Source organism: Passer montanus, unplaced genomic scaffold (assembly GCF_014805655.1).
Source record: "Passer montanus isolate IOZ18808 unplaced genomic scaffold, ASM1480565v1 scaffold9, whole genome shotgun sequence".
In the NCBI taxonomy this organism is placed as follows: Eukaryota; Metazoa; Chordata; class Aves; order Passeriformes; family Passeridae; genus Passer; species Passer montanus.
Genome location: NW_024374367.1, coordinates 16,799,610 through 16,818,214, shown reverse-complemented (window position 1 = coordinate 16,818,214; position 18,605 = coordinate 16,799,610). Strand labels below are relative to the sequence as shown.

Below are 18,605 nucleotides of genomic sequence, written 5' to 3'. Positions count from 1 at the left end.
CCGCGGCCGGGTGAGGCGGCGGCGGCGGAGCGCGGCGGTGCCGCGGGCCCGCGCCCTCCCGCACGATGTCAGCGCAGGGCAAGTTCAAGAAGGACAAAGAGATCATCGCCGACTACGAGGCGCAGGTCAAAGGTGCGGAGCGCGGGCCGGTGCGGGCGCGGCGGGGCCGCCTTTGTGTGCGGGGCGGGGCGGGGACGGGCCGGCTCCGGCCGCGGGCTGCGCCGAGCGGCGCTGGCCGGGCCGCCCTCAGCGGGCAGCGGCGGCTGAGGGGCCCCGCGCGGTGCGCGGCCTCCCGGTGCGGAGGGCATCGATCCTGCGGTCCTTATGTAAGGAAGTTCGCCTTCTGCTCCGGCCCCTCGCCTCCAGGCCCGCAGTCATTATTATGCAAGTGCCGGTAGTGGTGCGGGGTGCGGAGCTGTGCGGCAGGCGCTGCCTTCCTGGGTGTTGGAGAGGAATAAAACTGGGGGTTTTGTCTATTGCGACCACTGAGCAGCAAATCCCAGACTCCAAGTTAATTGTTGTTTCGAAGGAAAGTTGTACCCTGTGACACATGGCAGCTCTGCAGCCCAGGGAAGGGCTGAGCGGGTTGGAGTCAGAGGGAGATAAGCGAGTGAAACCTTCTGTCTATTGCACACCCAGGGAATGAACGAGTGTACCCTTCTGTCCATTGCATACACAAGGGATGAGCAGTGCACCCTTCTGTCCATTGCACACTCAGGGAGTGAGCAGTGCACCCTTCTGTCCATTGCACACTCAGGGAGTGAGCAGTGCACCCTTCTGTCCATTGCACACCCGGGGAGTGAGCAGTGCACCCTTCTGTCCATTGCACACCCAGGGAGTGAGCAGTGCACCCTTCTGTCCATTGCATACACAAGGGATGAGCAGTGCACCCTTCTGTCCATTGCACACCCGGGGAGTGAGCAGTGCACCCTTCTGTCCATTGCACACCCAGGGAAATGAGCCAGTTACCCTTCTGTCCATTGCACACCCGGGGAAATGAGCCAGTTACCCTTCTGTCTATTGCACACACAGGCATTTTCCTGTTGGTACCAAACTGTAGTAATGGGCATTTCTGGATAACTTAATAAATCAGCTCCTTACTGCGATAATTGCTAATTCTGTTAGCTGATGACAGTTCCTTTTCCCACCTTCAGACGGAGGATACTCTCAGCTGCTTGCTTCATGCCTTTCACTTGCATTGCCTCCTTCAGTCCCCCCACTATTATATAAAACCAGCTCCTCTCTCTCTCCACTGAGTTGTTCTGTATAGATATGTGTTCACCACTTCATTATATTTAAGTCCAGGACATGGTTAATTAAAGTGTAAAATAGCTTTTCTGTGGATTAACTTGTGCTTGTGCAAACTCAAGAGCTTCCATTTTTCTCCAGATCCCAGCTCAGCTGGTGATGGCTGGGCTGCACAGACTCTGCTTGGAAAAGTCTCTGCCCAATGCGGCAGCGCGATGCCAGAGGGAGGGATTCTGGGGAAGGGGCTGGCTGTTGGTTTCGTGCCATTGTTTACTTTCGTGAATTTCAGGCTTTTGTAGCTGGCCTCGGAGAGTGATGGAGCAGTCACAACACGCCCTGCTCGGTGCCAATTACCTTTCTGCTTGTGTGTAATTTGGGCAAATTGATGTTATTGCACCCTGCAGTTAAGCAGATGAAATATTCTTTTAGTCTGTGGTATTGTTCGTTTTATGGGAGGGGATTTGCATTTGTTCCTAGAGACTGTCCCATGGTTTTGTGTTATTCTCAAAGATGTCCTGGGCTGGGTGATTCCTGCTCCTCGGGTGCTCAGGGTGCAGAGGGGTCACTGGGGGCAGGACTGGTGCCGAGCTGCTCCCAGAGCTTTGCTGTGGATGTCTCCAGTGTTTTACTCTGATTGTTGTTTGTGACTGGAGTACTCCTGGGCCATGATCATTCTTGGCCTGGCTTCTGCAGCCTCATGGTTTCCATATGTGAGGCAGTTAATGCTGGAGTGTGTGTGAGGGTGTTACATTACACCACAGTGATCACGTTTGGGGCAGCTGTAGTGCAGACAGTTTGCTGATGGGACAGTAATAATTTCCTTGGTACAGTTCTGTGCATAATTACACCTCCAGGAATGTCTGATTCCTGATATAGGGTAGTTGCTCTGTGTTTTCAGCTGAATAGAGGCTAATTCTTGTGTTGAGAGGGTGTGCCTGTGGCTGGGCAGAGCTGGGCACAGTCACCCCAAGGCCCGTGTGTGCTGCTGCCCTGGGGGAGGTGGCAGCTCCATCCCTGCACACACTGCTCTGTTACAGCCCCCGGTGGTTGTGGGGTGACCATGGTGGGATGCAGGGCTCCCGTCCTCACAGCGTGACTGGGGAGCCATCACTTGCTGGCACCTCTCTGTGGGACCAGGGTGGTCCTGGTTTTCCCACCTTGCTCAGCTGTTGGAGGAGGATAGGCATGCGGGTTCAGAGGGATCCTCTGCCGTGGCCTGTGCTTCCTCACTGAATGGGAGCAATGAGAACAAACGTGGCAGGCAGGACAGCAGTTGGTCACTGCATTTGTAGGGACCAAGGAGGGCTGGTGGCCGAGGTACTGAATAGGGGCAATGAGAACAAACGTGGCCAAGCAGGCAGGACAGCAGTTGGTCACTGCATTTGTAGGGAGCAAGGAGGGCTGGTGGCTGAGGATGCACTGCAGAAGGAGAGGGCTTTTTTGTGCTCAGCTGTGTGTTGAGTGTGCGTGTGCCAGCTGGACATGGGTTTGTGATCATCTAAACCTTCTCTGAGGCGTGGCAGTGACCATGAACACCCACCTCCACTTGTGCACAGTGTGGTCTCTCCTGGCTTGACTGAAGGATTGATGTAAACTACCTCATTATCCCAGATATCCTGTTTATTTTCTTCAAGGATTAAGTCATTACGCTGTTCATATCTAATCCCTTGCTACCCTCGTGAAGACAGATGCCCAGACCTCCAGAGAAAGACTAAAATGGAAGAGAAATAGGGATAAAGAAGAGCAGAAGTGGTGGCAAGGGGTACTAACAACCAAGGTGTTGATACAGAAGTGCTGAAATATGGAGACGATAATAGATGAAAATTTGAAGCAGTGATCTCATGCTACGGAGATGAGCCTTGAATCTGAACGTGACACAGTGTTTGTCCCCACGGCACTGACAGGAAGAGGGAAGGGAGGAAGGTGCAAAACCCTGCGGGTGAGCTGCAGGGCGTATGTCAGCGTGCGTGGAAGAGAAGTAACCCCAGCAAAGCTGCGCTGGAAACGCATTTGAAGAGGAGGTCAGAGGGGTTGGGAGCGGGCGGGGTGCTGCTGTTGTGAGGTGCCAGCAGCGCTGGGTGAGGCTGTGATGTGCCAGCAGCGCCTCAGGTGCCTCAAACCAGAGACAGGAGCTGGCAAGGCACCTGCCGTGGCAGGGAGGGGGAAAAGTTACTGAGGCTGCTTTCGGGGAAGCTTGGCTGAAGGCTCTGGCTCTGGCTGTTGGGCATTAGAGCGAGGGCTGGGGTGGCTCGGGGTGGCTGTCAGTGGCTGCAGGGTGGGAGCTGAGCCCTGCCCACCCTGTGGGTGCTGCAGCCTGGCTCCAGCAATCGAGGAGCCCACGCGCCCTGTGGGGAGTGAGATTGGAAGGGGGAGCGTTGAACTGGGAATTATCTTCATGCACAGGGTGATTTATTGGCCGTGATGGCTCTGTTCCTTCCCTGGAGAGCTGTGTCTGCTCCTCTCACGGTGGGAAGGAGTTGTCCTGAAAATGCCTGGAAAGATAGCGGGGGCGTGTGGGGTGCGTGTGGGTCTGCTCTGCTGCCCACGCTGTTCCTGGGCGCCTGGGAGGGCTGGTGACGGGCTGACAGGGCCGTGTGAGCTCTGGGTCGGTGCCACTCTGCTTTTGGGAGTGGGAGTGCGTGATGGCTGCTGGCGGCTGCAGCTCCTGCAGCTCTGCAGCTCCTGCAGCTCTGCAGCGGCTGCTGCCTGCCCGAGCACGGAGCCCTGTCCCTCACCTCTGCTGCACACACGCAGCGCTGGCAGGCTCCTGCCCACGGTGCGGTCTCTCCTGTCGTTACCCAGCCTCTGTCCTTCTCTGCTGCTGCTGCTTTGCACCCTCCAGCTGTCCGGAGAGGGGAGAGCCGGCCCCAGCACTGGCAGGAGATGCTTGCTGCTTGGTACCAGAAAGAAAATATTTAAGAATACTTTCAGGAGGCAGGTTTTCTTATTGCCTTAGCCTTGCAGACAGGAGTGGTGGTGTTAAAAATAAACACCAATGGAGATATGGCTGCAGATTTACAACTGCCACATGACAGCTGCCTGCGGAATACAGAGCACAGCAGATCCTTGGATGCACAATTTAAAGTGCTTGTTTTCAGACGTACAGTTTTGGGGGTTTTTTTGGTCGATCTGGCCAGAAATCTAAATAAATGTCTCCCTCATTATGGTTACATGCCTGATTTGTGGCTTTAATGCAGCAAAACAAAACAGTTTTAATTATGCAGATGCAACTGCCTATGGTCCAGCACTGGCAATCTTGCAGAAAATTGTTCATTGTGTCGGTTGGCTGTTTTATTTTGTATTGCTTCCTGCAGTTTTGCCTTAACCCTGGCAAAACACAGGCCCCTGTGTGATCCCTCTGGCTGCTGCTGGCAGCAGACTGTGTGGTGTGACTGGCAGGTGACAGGATGCTTTGTGATCCTGGAGGTGGGGCTCTCCAAATGGTGCATCTGGCTGCATGCTGGCAAAGGATGATTCCTTGACTTCTGTGGCTCTTAGTTGCTGCTAAGCAATTAAAATTGATAATAAAACTAGAGTTTAGATGGTTTTAGCATCTAAAAACATTAAAAGGATTTGCAGACTTGGGCCAAAGAAAAGGAATGTATTCTTTCTCATTTTCATGAAGTTTAGGTTAATTTATCATTGCCCATTAGCTTCCTTTGACTTCTTCTGTTGCCGTAACTGCATCCCTTATTTTGTGTCTTTTTTCTTTTCCTACCTCTTGCCCTCTTTGCTCAGAAAATGTTTGGAAAATTCCCATGCCAAATAATTTTCTGGGATACTGGTTTGCTCAGGGCAGGGGCTTTGCTTCCCAGCCCGGAGAGGCATCAAGGCTTGAACTTGACAGCTCATTCAATGAAATGGTTCAGTGCAAGAGGGAAAGTTGCACCCCTTTGTGGAGGCTGGAGGGAAACTGCTAAGTATTAATCACAGAAACAGATAGAAAACGTCTGTTGGCTTAATTGTGCCTAACAACGTGGGGAAGTGTCACCCAAGGGCACCCAGCGTGCCTGGTACAGCTCAGCTGGCTGTGGTGGAGCTGTCTGCAGCAGGTAGAGAATCCTGGTGAATCTGATCTGGTTTCTGCTGTGAGACTCTGGGAGAGCTGCTCCAGGCTGTCACCACCCCTTCCCTGCTGTGTTTCCTCCGTGGTCTGCCAGCCTGGCCCCGCAGCTGGGTTTCACAGAGCCCTCTGGGCACCGGGCAGCCTGTGTGCAGGGAGAGCAGGGAGTTTCGGTGTGAGTCCTAATAAAGATCAGTTGTCAGTTTCTAATGGAATCAGTTTGGATTTACCAGAGATGTTCCTGCAAAGTGCAAGTCCTGAGCGCTTCAGCAGAGGCTGGGATGGTTCAGCTGGGTCAGCAGCCCCTGCCTGAGTGCCCACCACCAGCCCCGTGCAGGTGCTTCTGGGATGGTGCATCCATCCTCAGCAGCTCCTCCTGTTGTCTGCACAACCAGAGGTCAGAGCTGTGGGCACTGTGTCCGGGCCACGCCTTGTCCCAGGGCAGGGATCTGGTGGCAGCAGCTGGGTCCTGCCGTGCTCTCAGGTGATTTAATACCAAAGAAGGGTGTTTTCATCCTCTAAGCCTGGCTGTGTTCTTCCCTGGTAGCTGGCAGGTGCCGGGGTGTGCAGCTGGCACTAGGCAGTCTACCTGTCCTCCTGATAACAATAAAACCCTCTTAGAACACTTACTCAAGGCCCGTGGCCGGTGCTCGTTCCAGGTGAAGAGTTTTAAGGGCCGTTGGAGTGCAGCACCAAATGCCCTTCAGGTGCTTGGCAGATATTTATAAGCCTGTGTGAGGTGGCATGTTGTAAGTGCTGTGTGCAGTTTTATCCCCTCTCGGGAGCAGGATTTACTCTCCGTTTGCTGGCCCGTGGAAGATGAGGGAGGACTGTCCCCCCGGAGCTCTCAGGTTTTCTCCTGGCTGGCTTTGGCTTGGTTTCAGAAGCTGTTTGTGGAGCTCCCACGCGTGGCAGCAGCAGTCACCTCCTGAGGTCGTGCCCTTGCTCCCTGGGAGGCTCCTGGCATGGAGGGGACAGGTGACACAGGTGACACAGGTGACCCAGGCCACGCCTGGCTCGGGCTGCCAGGGTTCAGCGGCGTGTGCGGGCATGCTCCTCGTGCTGCTCCAGCTGGCATCAGGGACTCTCCCCTTTCTTACAGCCTGGGTGGCTCTGCACTCCTGACTGCGATTTGATCCCAGGAGGCTTTTGCTGAGCTGCCAGCAAGCCCTCCTCCTGAAAAAGTGAATATTCCTTCCTGATAACTGCTGAGCTGTGTGTGCCCCACCTCTGCGTGTGCCTCAGCAGTGGCTGAGCTCAGGAGACGGGTGAACAGTGAGTCCATGGGGTGATGTGGGGTGAATGTGGGCTCTGCCTGTCACTGCTGACCTCCTTAGGGCTGCCAGCCCTGGCCCCGTGCTCCTGCTCTGGGCCTGTGGTTATTGGATGCACTTTACGCTGTTCACATCTTTGAGAGCCTGATTTGTAAACTTTTCCCTGACAAACTGCCCTGAGATAACTTATTTTAGCCTCCCTTTTCTCTCTGTGAGGCAGTGGCAGTGGTTTGGACAGAGGCAGCCACTGAACAGTGTATTGCAACATGCAATTTTCAGAGAGGAAGTGGAGTGTCAAAATAAAGTTGGTGAGGGAGTTCATGCGGCTGTGGTGTGCTCCCTGGCAGGACCCAGTCGGTGTGTGGGGCTGTGTGTCCCTTACTGCCAGGGTGCTGTGGGAGTGTTTGATGCCTGTGATTTTCCAGCAGCCTGCCTTTAGAGTTCACGTGAGAAATGGCCCCATCACAGTGCAGCAGCCGGGGACATACAGCCCAGCTTTTATCCCAAAATTGTGCTGTTCCTCCCAGGGTTGTTGGTACTCAGCAGTGAGGAGACAGCTGGTAGGATGGGGCAGGAGGGAAGGAGAGGTTTTAAAGCCTCTTTAATTTAAATATTCCCCTTTGTTTTACCAACAAAGACATGTAAAAAAGGTGTGGTAACAATCCCAGAGAGGAAGCTGGTGCTTCCCAGCCTCTTGTGGAGGTGGGTCCCAAAGTCAGCTCTGCAGGCACAGCATTATCAGAGGGGAGCAGCAGCAGTGCCTCTGGCTGGTGTTCACGTGGCTGTGGAGTGGTGTGTCTGTCTGTCTGTACTAGGTGGGTTCTCCAGTTTGGGAACCCCTGGCCTGGCAGGGGTTGGGGAGACTGGGGGACAGCTACTGCTGTCAGTCTCTTGCTTACACGTGTTGTGCTGTTGAGCTGCCTTGAACAATCTGCCTCCCAGAAGTGTTTCTATCTGCTTTCCAAATGTATTTTCCTGGCTAGGAAGCTCTGCTGATGTTCAAGGAGGTTCTCTGTGTGGTGCTGCAGGTATTGGTTTGGAAACTGCAGAGTTTGGGAAAATTTCACAGCCGCACTGTGTCCAGCAGCTTCCAAGAATTTGCAGTAGTATTGGTTGCTCTTCTTGCCTTTGAAGTTGGAGAATAGTTTTGAAGAGGGTAAAAAAACTTTCAACTTTTTCACCTCAGCCTTTGGGAGGACCAGTTGTGTCTGTGGCAAGAGATGGCAGTCACTGGAATGCGTCTGGCTTCCCAAAGTAGCTCTGGAAACGTTGCTGCATCTTGTAGCAGTGGCAGGTGTGCAGGACAGCTGAGAGCTTGCTGCTGGAGGAGCGGGGAGCTCAGTGGTCTCCGTGTCTGAATCAGTGGGAGAGGAGAGGACACTGCTCCTTGGCTGAGCAGGGGGAGTGCTGCTCTTTGGGATTCTCTCCATGCTGCTGCTTCTGGGAGTGCTCAGGGCTGCAGCCCTCAGGGCAGGGAGTTTATCCATGTGCCTGGTGCTTTGGTGATTATGGAGACAGCCAAGCGAGCTGCAGTGGTGGGGTGAAGCTGGTGCTGTTTTACCAGGCTTGTATTTCGAGTGTAAATATTTAGGAAGACAGAAGGATACAGACGTGTAAGTGACCAGGATTCAGGGGATGGGGGACTGACTTTCATGATTCCCATTAAGGGAAGAGGGAACCTGGTTTTGCATGGCTTGTCTTCATCTGTTAGTCCAGCTTTGTGGAGCAGTGTTGCACACAGCAGGACTGCAGTAGAAGGCCCTGTCATGGACTTGCTGAAGTGTAGTGGCTTCTCCTTCACCGTGGCACAGCCCAAGGATCCATTCTGTTGCTGCTGCTGGAGTGTTGCTGCTTTGTTTGTTTGTTTGAAGAGTCGTTTGTGGTCTTGCTGCTTTGTTTGTTTGAAGAGTCGTTTGTGGTCTCCAGGCACTTCTGAGGCTCGGTGAGAGCCCCAGGGGATGTTGTGCGTGTGGAACTTTAAGAGGAGATGATCTTGAGAACAGATCTAAGCTCCAGATCATCAGTTTGATAACTTTAGGTTGCTGGCCTGATATGTGTGCAAAGTTTTTCTCTCTGTGAAATGTGCTGATGAATCAGTAGTTGCTTCATGGGAATAACACGGGTGTTGGTAAGGATTGAAAATGCTTCAATGCCACTCTACCTGTGGTGCAAGCTGGGTACCCTCATCAGCTGAATGCCTTCCAGAACCTTTCTGTGTGTGTAGCCCTGTGGCTGCCAGCAGCTGGGATGCACGGGAGCTCACACAGCGAGTGCTTTGGACCATCACTGGCAGTGTAAAGCCCTGGCTCAGAGCCTGGCTGCAGTAGGTAGCACTGGCTGTCCTGGCCATCCCTGGTGACCTCCTGGCTCTGAATGGACTGGGTTTGGAAAGGCGTCTGTGTTTAAATCTCCACTCCCGTTTTTTGTACTTCATGGAAATGGGACTCTCATGACACCTTAATCATTGAGATTTTGGGACTCATGGAAGAGTAAGGACAAGAGATCAGACTGTTGGTGTGGCAGCCTGGAGCTTTTGTGTTGGCAAAGACTTCAGAGACAACTGAAGATTTTCTCTGTGTGAAAACACATTAATTGATCTTTGGGAAAAGCCTAAATGATGTTTCATTCAAGAGAGCTTGTTAGTGTGGGAATGTTGAAGATACAGACTTGTACTGAGCTGGAGAGAATGGAGTCCTGCTGCCATTTTGCAGTGTTGGCAGTGTAGTGGGACTGAAGCTGCAGGAGAGCTTGAAGGTGGGAGCTGCATTGCCAGAGAGTGATGGTCAGGAGGAAAAGCCTTGTGCAGACAAGTCCTGTTTGGGAATGTTGCCCTGGAGAGCAATGCAGTGTGGATCAGTGGGCTGTGGCTTAGGACAAGATGGGAATGGTGTGAAAAACACCGTGTTTAGCTGCTCAGTTAGTGCAGGAGGAAATGCTGCTGGCAAGATGATCCTGCCAACAGCAGAGAGTATATTTAGCTTTTTCTTAAAATCCACATCTAGTGCTCCTGCCTGCCCTCAAAAGCTGATTAGTGACTCCAGAGTGATGCTGGTGCTGAGCAGGTGACCCGTGGTCACTGTGGAGCTGGATCCCTGGCCTTGTGAGCCACGTGGGGATGGATGTCTGTTCAGTGATGTCTCTGGGAGGGTGCCGTGGGCCACTGACCAGCAGGGACTGCCCCTGCAAGGAGATATGTCCCCAGCTGATGAGGATGCATTGGGCCTCCCAAGAAAATGTTATTGTAGGCACCTGTTCTTGCTCCTCTGTTATTTGGGAGAGTGTGCTGATTCCTCTGGAAGGACAGTGTGCCCTAAATGCCCCTTAAATGTTGGGGAAGTTCTGCTCTGGCCAAAAGACAGAGTTTAATTTGAAAATACACTCAGCCGCTGTCCACCATGTCACTGTGGGTTTAACAAAGTCCTCTTGTGTGGGTGGGATGTCTCCTGTGGACTGTGGCCTGTGGTGCTTCATGCCCTTGGGATCATGTGCCAAAATCCCTGCTCACGTGAGGGATCCTGCAGTGCTAGGAAGGAGTTACGGTGATCCTTCACCTTGCTCTTCATCCTGCAGTGGCTGAAGCCTGTCCACACCCACCCCTCCTGCAGGACCAGTCGGGGGAACTGCTCCTTTGGCATGTCCCTTCCTGCAGGTACAGATCCTTGTTGGCTGTCACTCTGAGGGCTCAGCAGTCAGGTGTGTGCCCCTGGGTGCTCCCTGCCCGCCAGCAGGGTGTTTGCACATGGCAGCTAGTGCAGCCACTCTGCCACTGCAGGCTGGAGGACTGTGGGCTGCTTTTGTTTGGCTTTTTGTTTGGTCTAATGTTTTTTTTCTGTTCCAAAGTGGGCATGTTTTCCAAAAGGCTGAGTACTTCTACATCAATATTATGTACAATGAGGCAGCACAAGTGAGTATCATGCTTCAGGGTGGAATGTGATTGCTGGAGAGATCAGAGAACAAATTTCCCTGTGCAGAGTACACAACTGGATATGTTAGAGTTTCACCTGCAGCATTGGAGCAATGCTCTGAGAGGCCACTGGGTTTGGTGACCCTGGCATGTCTGTAATACCAGTGGAATAGCTTCAAGACAGCTGAGAGCATTAAAGGCTGTGCTTTCCCAGTGCCTCCAAAGGCAGGCGGGGTGAGGTGGCAGCAGGGCAGTGCTGGGAGCAGGGCAGCAGTGGGGCCCAGCCTCTGCCCCGTGCAGTGACCTGTGGGGTGAGCCCAGGGACCCCGAGCTGGGCTGGGGGAGCCCAGGGACCCCGAGCTGGGCTGGGGGAGCCCAGGGACCCCGAGCTGGGCTGGGGGAGCTGTCACCCTGCTGCTGCTGCTGCCTGGGGCAGGACAAGGTGCTGCCCTGTCTGTGGGGCAGAAATGGTGGATGTTCCCCAGCACAGTGCCTGCCTTCACGTGCTGGAGATGTCCTGCAGCTCGGGAGGGAGCAGGCTGCAGCCTGGGCTTGCAGCCTCGGGGATGGGGACTGCTGGTTCCTGAGGTGGTGTACAGGAATCCTGACAGCCTGGGAGAGCTCTGGGAACAAATTGTCGTGTCACTCCTTGGGGAGCGTGAGCTGTGTCTGGATGGGGCTGGGCAGCTCCAGGGAGTGCTGAGGCAGCGTTGCAGCAGGTGCTGCGAGGGCCCTGTGAGCTGAGAGGTCTGCCTGCACCGAGCTGCACCAGTGAGGGGCCACGTCCTGCTCAGGCCACTTGGAATTCACTTCTGCAGTCACAGACAGAAACTCTTGTGCTTTGCCAGCTTTTCCTTTAATCGTTCTTGATTTTATTTTCCTTTAAATACATTAAATGTTTTGTAGGGGATTTCCTATTGCCCTGATCTTTTTTACCATTAAAGTGAATGGGGCTTCTACTCTGGTAATAAATGAACATGGAAATCAGGATCTCCACTGTAATTGGATTTTTCAAATAGCTCAGGAAGAGCCTGAGGAAGTGTGGCAAAAAAGAATTTTAATTTGGAATAGATCAAGTAACCTGGGAATCAGACTCTCAGTAGGTTCTTTCAAAGCATTTTTTGTTTCTTTTAACATCCTTGCTGGATCGTGTTCTGAGTGACTCATGGCTTTAAAAGCATTTTTCCTGCATGTTTTTTCCTGCTTGTGTGCTCTTGACCTACTCTTGCTACAATTCCTAAAGAAATACTAAGTAAACATATTGTAAATGAACATGTCATATTCTAAACCCCTGGAAGTGAAATCATTACAAAGAGTACTCATGTAGCCATTGTTCTGCAGGATGGCAGTGTGAGATGCACTGTTGAAATAACAATAATCTGTTCCGTGGGAGAGGTCAGCTCCAAACTTAGGGGGAGTGAGAAGAAGAGGAAAAAAGAGTTGCACACTCTTTGCCTGTCCTCCCAATCACACAGCATGTACTCATGCATCCCTGGGACTGCGTTGTTGATGTAGCTGCCTACTGCTTTTAAATGCCTGAACAGGGCAGGCAGGAGACATCTGTGTGCATGGGAGAGGAGCCTGGAGCAGATGGTGTACCTTTCTCAAGGCTCTGGATGGAAGGAAGTAATTTTGCAGGTCACAAAGCCAGAGAGTAACTTCAGAATTAAACCTTCATTGGGGTTTAGTGGTGGTTGGTCATGGCAAGAGTCACAGCTTGTGTCCCCAGGATTTCCCTGACTGTGTGAGAGCTGGGTGCAAACCCTGGCTGCCCTGCTGGTTTCTGGCGTGTGTGGTCTTGTTGGTGTGCCAAGAATTTGGAGGCTGGTCACATTGTCCCTGTGAGTTTGCTGCAGTGTCCTTGTCTGTGGCGTACATCACAATGACAATGAAAAAGACATTTATGGTCACCAAGCTAACTACTGAGCCTGCAGCGATTCATGGTGGCAGTACACCTTTGGAAGAAAGAAAAAACCTTCCGCGTCCTCTTCTTTCACTTTTTGGGGTCTTCCCCAGGCTGTATGTGTCCAGAGTTTGTTGGGAAGAGCTCCTTGTCCCCGGTGTGAAGTCTCAGGTTTCCCAGCAGCTCGTCTGCTCTTTGTCAGCCTGCATCCAGATGACAGGAGCACAGCTGGTCCTTGCAGCCTCTGAATTGCCAGGGTGTTCGCTGTGGCTCCAGCTTCACTGGACACCCAACATCCTCGGCTTCTGGGATCACCCTGGCTGAGCCTGGCTGTTCTCCTGCTCTGCAAGGCCTGTCCAGGTGCAGCCACCCGTGCCTCTGATGGCACTGCCACTGCTCCCCTGTGCTGTTGTCCCTCAGTGCTGCCTGCTTGGTGTTGCACCGTGGGGCTCTTTGATTGTTGTTTGTCATCGTGGGAATTGCTTGTTCTAAAACCAATTACAGCCTGACAAAACTGCTCTGCCTTATTTACAAATACATCCATCTGCTCGTGGATTGCCTGGTAGCGCTGCCAGAGCAGTGTGGGGCCTGACTGCTGCTGAGTTACCAAAGCTGTGCTGCAGGGTGTGCTGTGCAGGACGGGGAACTGGAGATCAGAGTGCCGAACGCTGTGCAGACCAGGCAGGGGTAGGGCAGTGTGTGCCCTGTGCTGGAGGTGCTGCTGCAGAGCAGCTCCACGAGCACAGTGCCTGCTGCGCCTGGCACCGGGCGAGCTGTGCCCTGGGCACAGGCAGCTGGGCAGGAGAGGGATGCACACCCCTGCTGGGCTGGAAGCCTGGACGCTGCGATGGGCTGGTGGTGGGTGCCGCTCGGGTGGGTGCTCGGTGCCCTTTGGCTGCTGCAACAGCCGTGGGAATCCGGACTGCAGGATCCCCACCTCAGGGATGCTGGCAGATTCCTGATCTTCCAGAAACCTGTTTGATAATCGAGGCAGGACTGGATTCCTCCCTGGAAGCTGTAGTCTCAGAGTAGGGCTCATGTAGGCAAGAGGAGGTGGAAGATGCCTGGGGTGCGAGACTCTGGTTTCTGTGTGTTCCTGGAACTCAGCTTTGAAAAGGCTCAAAAAAGGAGAAAAATGAATGGCTGGTGTCGGGACATTGGAGATAAAAACCATCAGATCTGGTAGCTGAAACTGTTTCAGACTATTTTAGTTTTCCTCTGAATGTTGAGTTGCAGCTTAAAAAAGAACTGAGACACTATGAGTCAGTTCTGATTTCACCCTTGGGCCAGCAGTTCAAAGCTGAATATAGTGAATTTCAGAAGCCTTCACTAACAGCCTCTGTTCCTTGTTTACTCTGTGTGTGGCCCACAGAGGGGAGGAGACACAGACATACGTATGTTTGTTTACATACGTATGTAAACAAATACAGCATGGGGAAAACAGGGAGGAGTTGGCCCCCTAAAACAAGTAATTGAGATTAGTGTGTTTGGGTTTTGGCAAGTACTGGAGGTGAGCGAATTGGTTATTGCGAATAATTGATATGAGAAATTCAGACCTGTTTTTGTTTGTGATTTATCTAGGAATGAACTTTAACTTTTATATTTATGAATAATCACTTGTTTTTTTCTGGTTGGCTGAATAACTGAAAATTCATAAATTGGGATTAAGTGTCAGTACAGAATGCTGCAATCTGTGCAGGAAAACCTGTGTTTACATGGATCTAAGTTTTTTTTGATTCCCGTCACCATAGTAACAAAAGATTTTCCATAAGGGTGAGCTAGTCTGGCAATGGGAGCGAGGTGGGACATTCCCATTTTACCTCCAGATCTCTGAATGTTCTTTGACCTCTTAGCTCAGATTGTTAGTACCACATTGATGTGGGCTTTTGGTGATGGGATTTTTGTAATTGGTGATGGTTACCATGCTGAAATTGGTGTTTGTGTTATAATCCATGATTTCCCTGATTCTCAGCAGTGCCTGGTTCCTGTTAACAGGTTTTTCATAAGTATTGTTCTGAAATTCATTAGAGACAAATAACAGCCCTTTGGTTTTCCTATTCTTTCTCCTCATACCAGACCATAGTTTAAAGCTGAAAATCTGGGGGGCTCTTCTGTTCTCCCAGGGGTAGTCTGTTAACTGATTTGGGATTATGGGTGGTCTGGGGCTGTCCTGGTTACACTGCCAGGGTTATGGGCAGCCTGGGCTGTCCTGGTGAGCCCTGCCAGGGTTATGGGCACTCTGGGCAGTCCTGTCCCCAGGGTTATGGGCTGTCCTGTCCCCAGGGTTATGGGCTGTCCTGTCCCCAGGGTTATGGGCACTCTGGGCCGTCCTGTCCCCAGCGTTATGGGCAGTCCTGTCCCCAGGGTTATGGGCAGTCCTGTCCCCAGGGTTATGGGCACTCTGGGCAGTCCTGTCCCCAGCGTTATGGGCAGTCCTGTCCCCAGGGTTATGGGCACTCTGTCCTGTCCTGTCCCCAGGGTTATGGGCAGTCCTGTCCCCAGGGTTATGGGCAGCCTGGGCTGTCCTGTCCCCCAGAGGCTGCTGAGGGCGTGTTGGCTTTGGCCAGGTCTCTCATGGCCCCACCATCCAGTGTGTGCTGGTGTCTCCAGCTGTGGAGATGCTCCAGAGGAGCCTGGGATTGTACAGTGCTGTTCACATGGGCCCTGGTTTTGTTCACTAGTTTTAAATCCAAATGGAAAATTGTATCCCTGTTGATGATCTTCTCCTTGAAACATAATTATGGCTCTGTATAATGCAGCTGTTCCTTAGCTCAGTAAAATGTCCTGGAGGCAACTTATTGGACATAATTTATGAGCAAAGGCATCTTGTGACATTTTTTGGGAGAGGGAGAGAGAAAATAATCCATTAAAATTTACAGTAAAAATTTTAGGATAACCCCTACAAATTTAAAAAAAGTTCATTTGCTTATAGTTATTAATGAAATTTATGGCTAAATTTAGGTGAATTCTTTACACATCCCTTAGTTTGGACAACTGCTCTGCTTTGTTTTATTCAGTTTCAGCATTCATTTTCGTCAACAAAAAGCTCCTAAGTTAAGGGGAGATTTTTTCGCAGAACTAATTATGCTATTAATCCCTAATTAGAGGCAGTCACCTAATATATAGACATTATTTCTGGGAAGTATTAATGTGTAGCCTTCTACCTTTTCACTGAAGCTTACCTTTTCAGTGAAGTTTTCACTGAATTTTATTAGTAATTTACATTTTACAACTTAAAATAAAAGTATGCCTCTTGCATTTGATCTTAAACGTTCCAGCATGTTGGAAATACACAGTTGTTTGTAAGGGTCCTGGGTGTTTCTTCCCTTTGCTTGGCCTTGCGGTCAGTCTGTCCGTGGCCTGTGCCGTTCGCAGTGCAGCGAGTGTTCCTGCTGAGTTCCCTGAAGGCCATACAGTGATTTTCCCGGCAGGGTGTGAGCGCCAGGCCATGGGGTGAAGCCCAGCGAGGGCTGCGGTGGCTCTGTGCGCTGGGATGGACGAGGTGCCCTTCCCTGCCAGAGCAGCACGTGGCGCCGGGAGAGCTGCCGCGTGTGTGGTGCTGCAGTACCCGTAGCTGTGCCCTCTGCCAGGGTTATGGGCAGCCTGGGCTGTCCTGTCCCCAGGGTTATGGGCAGTCCTGTCCCCAGGGTTATGGGCACTCTGGGCAGTCCTGTCCCCAGGGTTATGGGCAGTCCTGTCCCCAGGGTTATGGGCAGCCTGGGCTGTCCTGGTGAGCCCTGCCAGGGTTATGGGCAGCCTGGGCTGTCCTGTCCCCAGGGTTATGGGCTGTCCTGTCCCCAGGGTTATGGGCACTCTGGGCAGTCCTGTCCCCAGGGTTCTGGGCTGTCCTGTCCCCAGGGTTATTGGCAGCCTGGGCTGTCCTGTCCCCAGGGTTATTGGCAGCCTGGGCTGTCCTGTCCCCAGGGTTATGGGCTGTCCTGTCCCCAGGGTTATGGGCTGTCCTGTCCCCAGGGTTATGGGCAGCCTGGGCTGTCCTGTCCCCAGGGTTATGGGCAGCCTGGGCTGTCCTGTCCCCAGGGTTATGGGCTGTCCTGTCCCCAGGGTTATGGGCTGTCCTGTCCCCAGGGTTATGGGCTGTCCTGTCCCCAGGGTTATGGGCAGCCTGGGCTGGCCTGTCCCCCAGAGGCTGCTGAGGGGGCGTTGGCTTTGGCCAGGTCTCTCATGGCCCCACCATCCAGTGTGTGCTGGTGTCTCCAGCTGTGGAGATGCTCCAGAGGAGCCTGGGATTGTACAGTGCTGTTCACATGGGCCCTGGTTTTGTTCACTAGTTTTAAATCCAAATGGAAAATTGTATCCCTGTTGATGATCTTCTCCTTGAAACATAATTATGGCTCTGTATAATGCAGCTGTTCCTTAGCTCAGTAAAATGTCCTGGAGGCAACTTATTGGACATAATTTATGAGCAAAGGCATCTTGTGACATTTTTTGGGAGAGGGAGAGAGAAAATAATCCATTAAAATTTACAGTAAAAATTTTAGGATAACCCCTACAAATTTAAAAAAAGTTCATTTGCTTATAGTTATTAATGAAATTTATGGCTAAATTTAGGTGAATTCTTTACACATCCCTTAGTTTGGACAACTGCTCTGCTTTGTTTTATTCAGTTTCAGCATTCATTTTCGTCAACAAAAAGCTCCTAAGTTAAGGGGAGATTTTTTCGCAGAACTAATTATGCTATTAATCCCTAATTAGAGGCAGTCACCTAATATATAGACATTATTTCTGGGAAATATTAATGTGTAGCCTTCTACCTTTTCACTGAAGCTTACCTTTTCAGTGAAGTTTTCACTGAATTTTATTAGTAATTTACATTTTACAACTTAAAATAAAAGTATGCCTCTTGCATTTGATCCTAAAAGTTCCAGCATGTTGGAACTACACAGTTGTTTGTAAGGGTCCTGGGTGTTTCTTCCCTTTGCTTGGCCTTGCGGTCAGTCTGTCCGTGGCCTGTGCCGTTCCCAGTGCAGCGAGTGTTCCTGCTGAGTTCCCTGAAGGCCGTACAGTGATTTTCCCGGCAGGGTGTGAGCGCCAGGCCATGGGGTGAAGCCCAGCGAGGGCTGCGGTGGCTCTGTGCGCTGGGATGGACGAGGTGCCCTTCCCTGCCAGAGCAGCACGTGGCGCCGGGAGAGCTGCCGCGTGTGTGGTGCTGCAGTACCCGTAGCTGTGCCCTGTCTGGCAGTGCTGTGGTTTTGGGGCGTCTGAGGGGCATTGCTGTGGCTTTCCCTGCGGATGTGTGCTGTGGCCTGGCTGGGAGGGCAGGAGGGCACTGACATCCCCGTGGCGCTGTGGGAGCGCCTGCCAAAAAACTCCTCATGCCTCTTTGCTGTATCTTGGTGTCTTCCTGGCAGAGCACGCATCTTGACATATGCTCCTCTAGTCTGTAGATAAAATCCTGCAGTGCTGGGAGATCTGACATCCTCCTGGGTAGTCTGTTAACTGATTTGATACATTTCCCCCAGTACTGAAATGAAAGTTTATCTTGCGTGAAGGAGGTGGCTCGTTCCTGTGTTTTCCTTGGATTCTCTGGGAAGATTGCTGCAGAGAAATCACATTTTTCTGGGAGTGCAGCTGTATCCTAGGTGAAGCAGGCAGTCAGTCTGGCAGTGCTCCAGCTGGAGGGTGGGACTGCATGTCCAGGGGAGCTGCTGGGTTCTGAGCGTGGCTGATGGAGCGTGCTGCTGCTCAGAGGGACCTCGAGAGCTTGGGAGACAGGCAGCAGAGTCTCGTGAAGTTCAGCCAGGGAAGTGCCGAGTCCTGCAAGTCTTTTTTCCCCAAAGGGCGGGGAAATAGCCCTTTTAGACTCACTGTGCTGTTACAAGTTACATTTCTTAAAAAGCACTCCAATAAAATAGTGGTGGGCTGGTCTCTAACTGGATTGAAAATGTTTCTTGTAATTCACTAATGCATTTCCCATCATGTTGCCAGAACGTATGCTGTGACTTTGAGGAGGCAGCAGATGCAAGTTGCAGAGATTCCGAATTCATTTATTTTGAGCAGGATCTTAGTTCTCACTTGGAGTTTCCTGCCATTGCTGAGAAGGCTTAAACATTTCTCCTTGTTCTTGTGTGCTATTTAATGCCATGAGTGTGTGGAGGCCGCCCTGAATCGTGCTGTGGCCATTCAGGTCAGCAGTTTGGTGGAGGTGGTGAAGGTTGGGTGCTTGCCTGGGGCACACGCTGGGTGCTGGGGTCT

General features: G+C 52.0%; 1 protein-coding gene across 2 annotated transcripts in view; it reads left to right on the top strand.

The window, feature by feature from the left end:
- The first annotated feature begins 1 nt into the window (after position 1).
- The window catches only part of SRGAP3 (SLIT-ROBO Rho GTPase activating protein 3), a 76,322-nt gene continuing 57,718 nt past the window's right edge, over positions 2 to 18,605 (top strand). For both annotated transcript variants that reach the window (XM_039734387.1, XM_039734386.1), the window contains exon 1: positions 2 to 132. In XM_039734387.1, the coding sequence (XP_039590321.1) occupies positions 66 to 132 (67 nt within the window). In that variant the 5' untranslated portion in view covers positions 2 to 65. The remainder of the gene's footprint in view (positions 133 to 18,605) is intronic.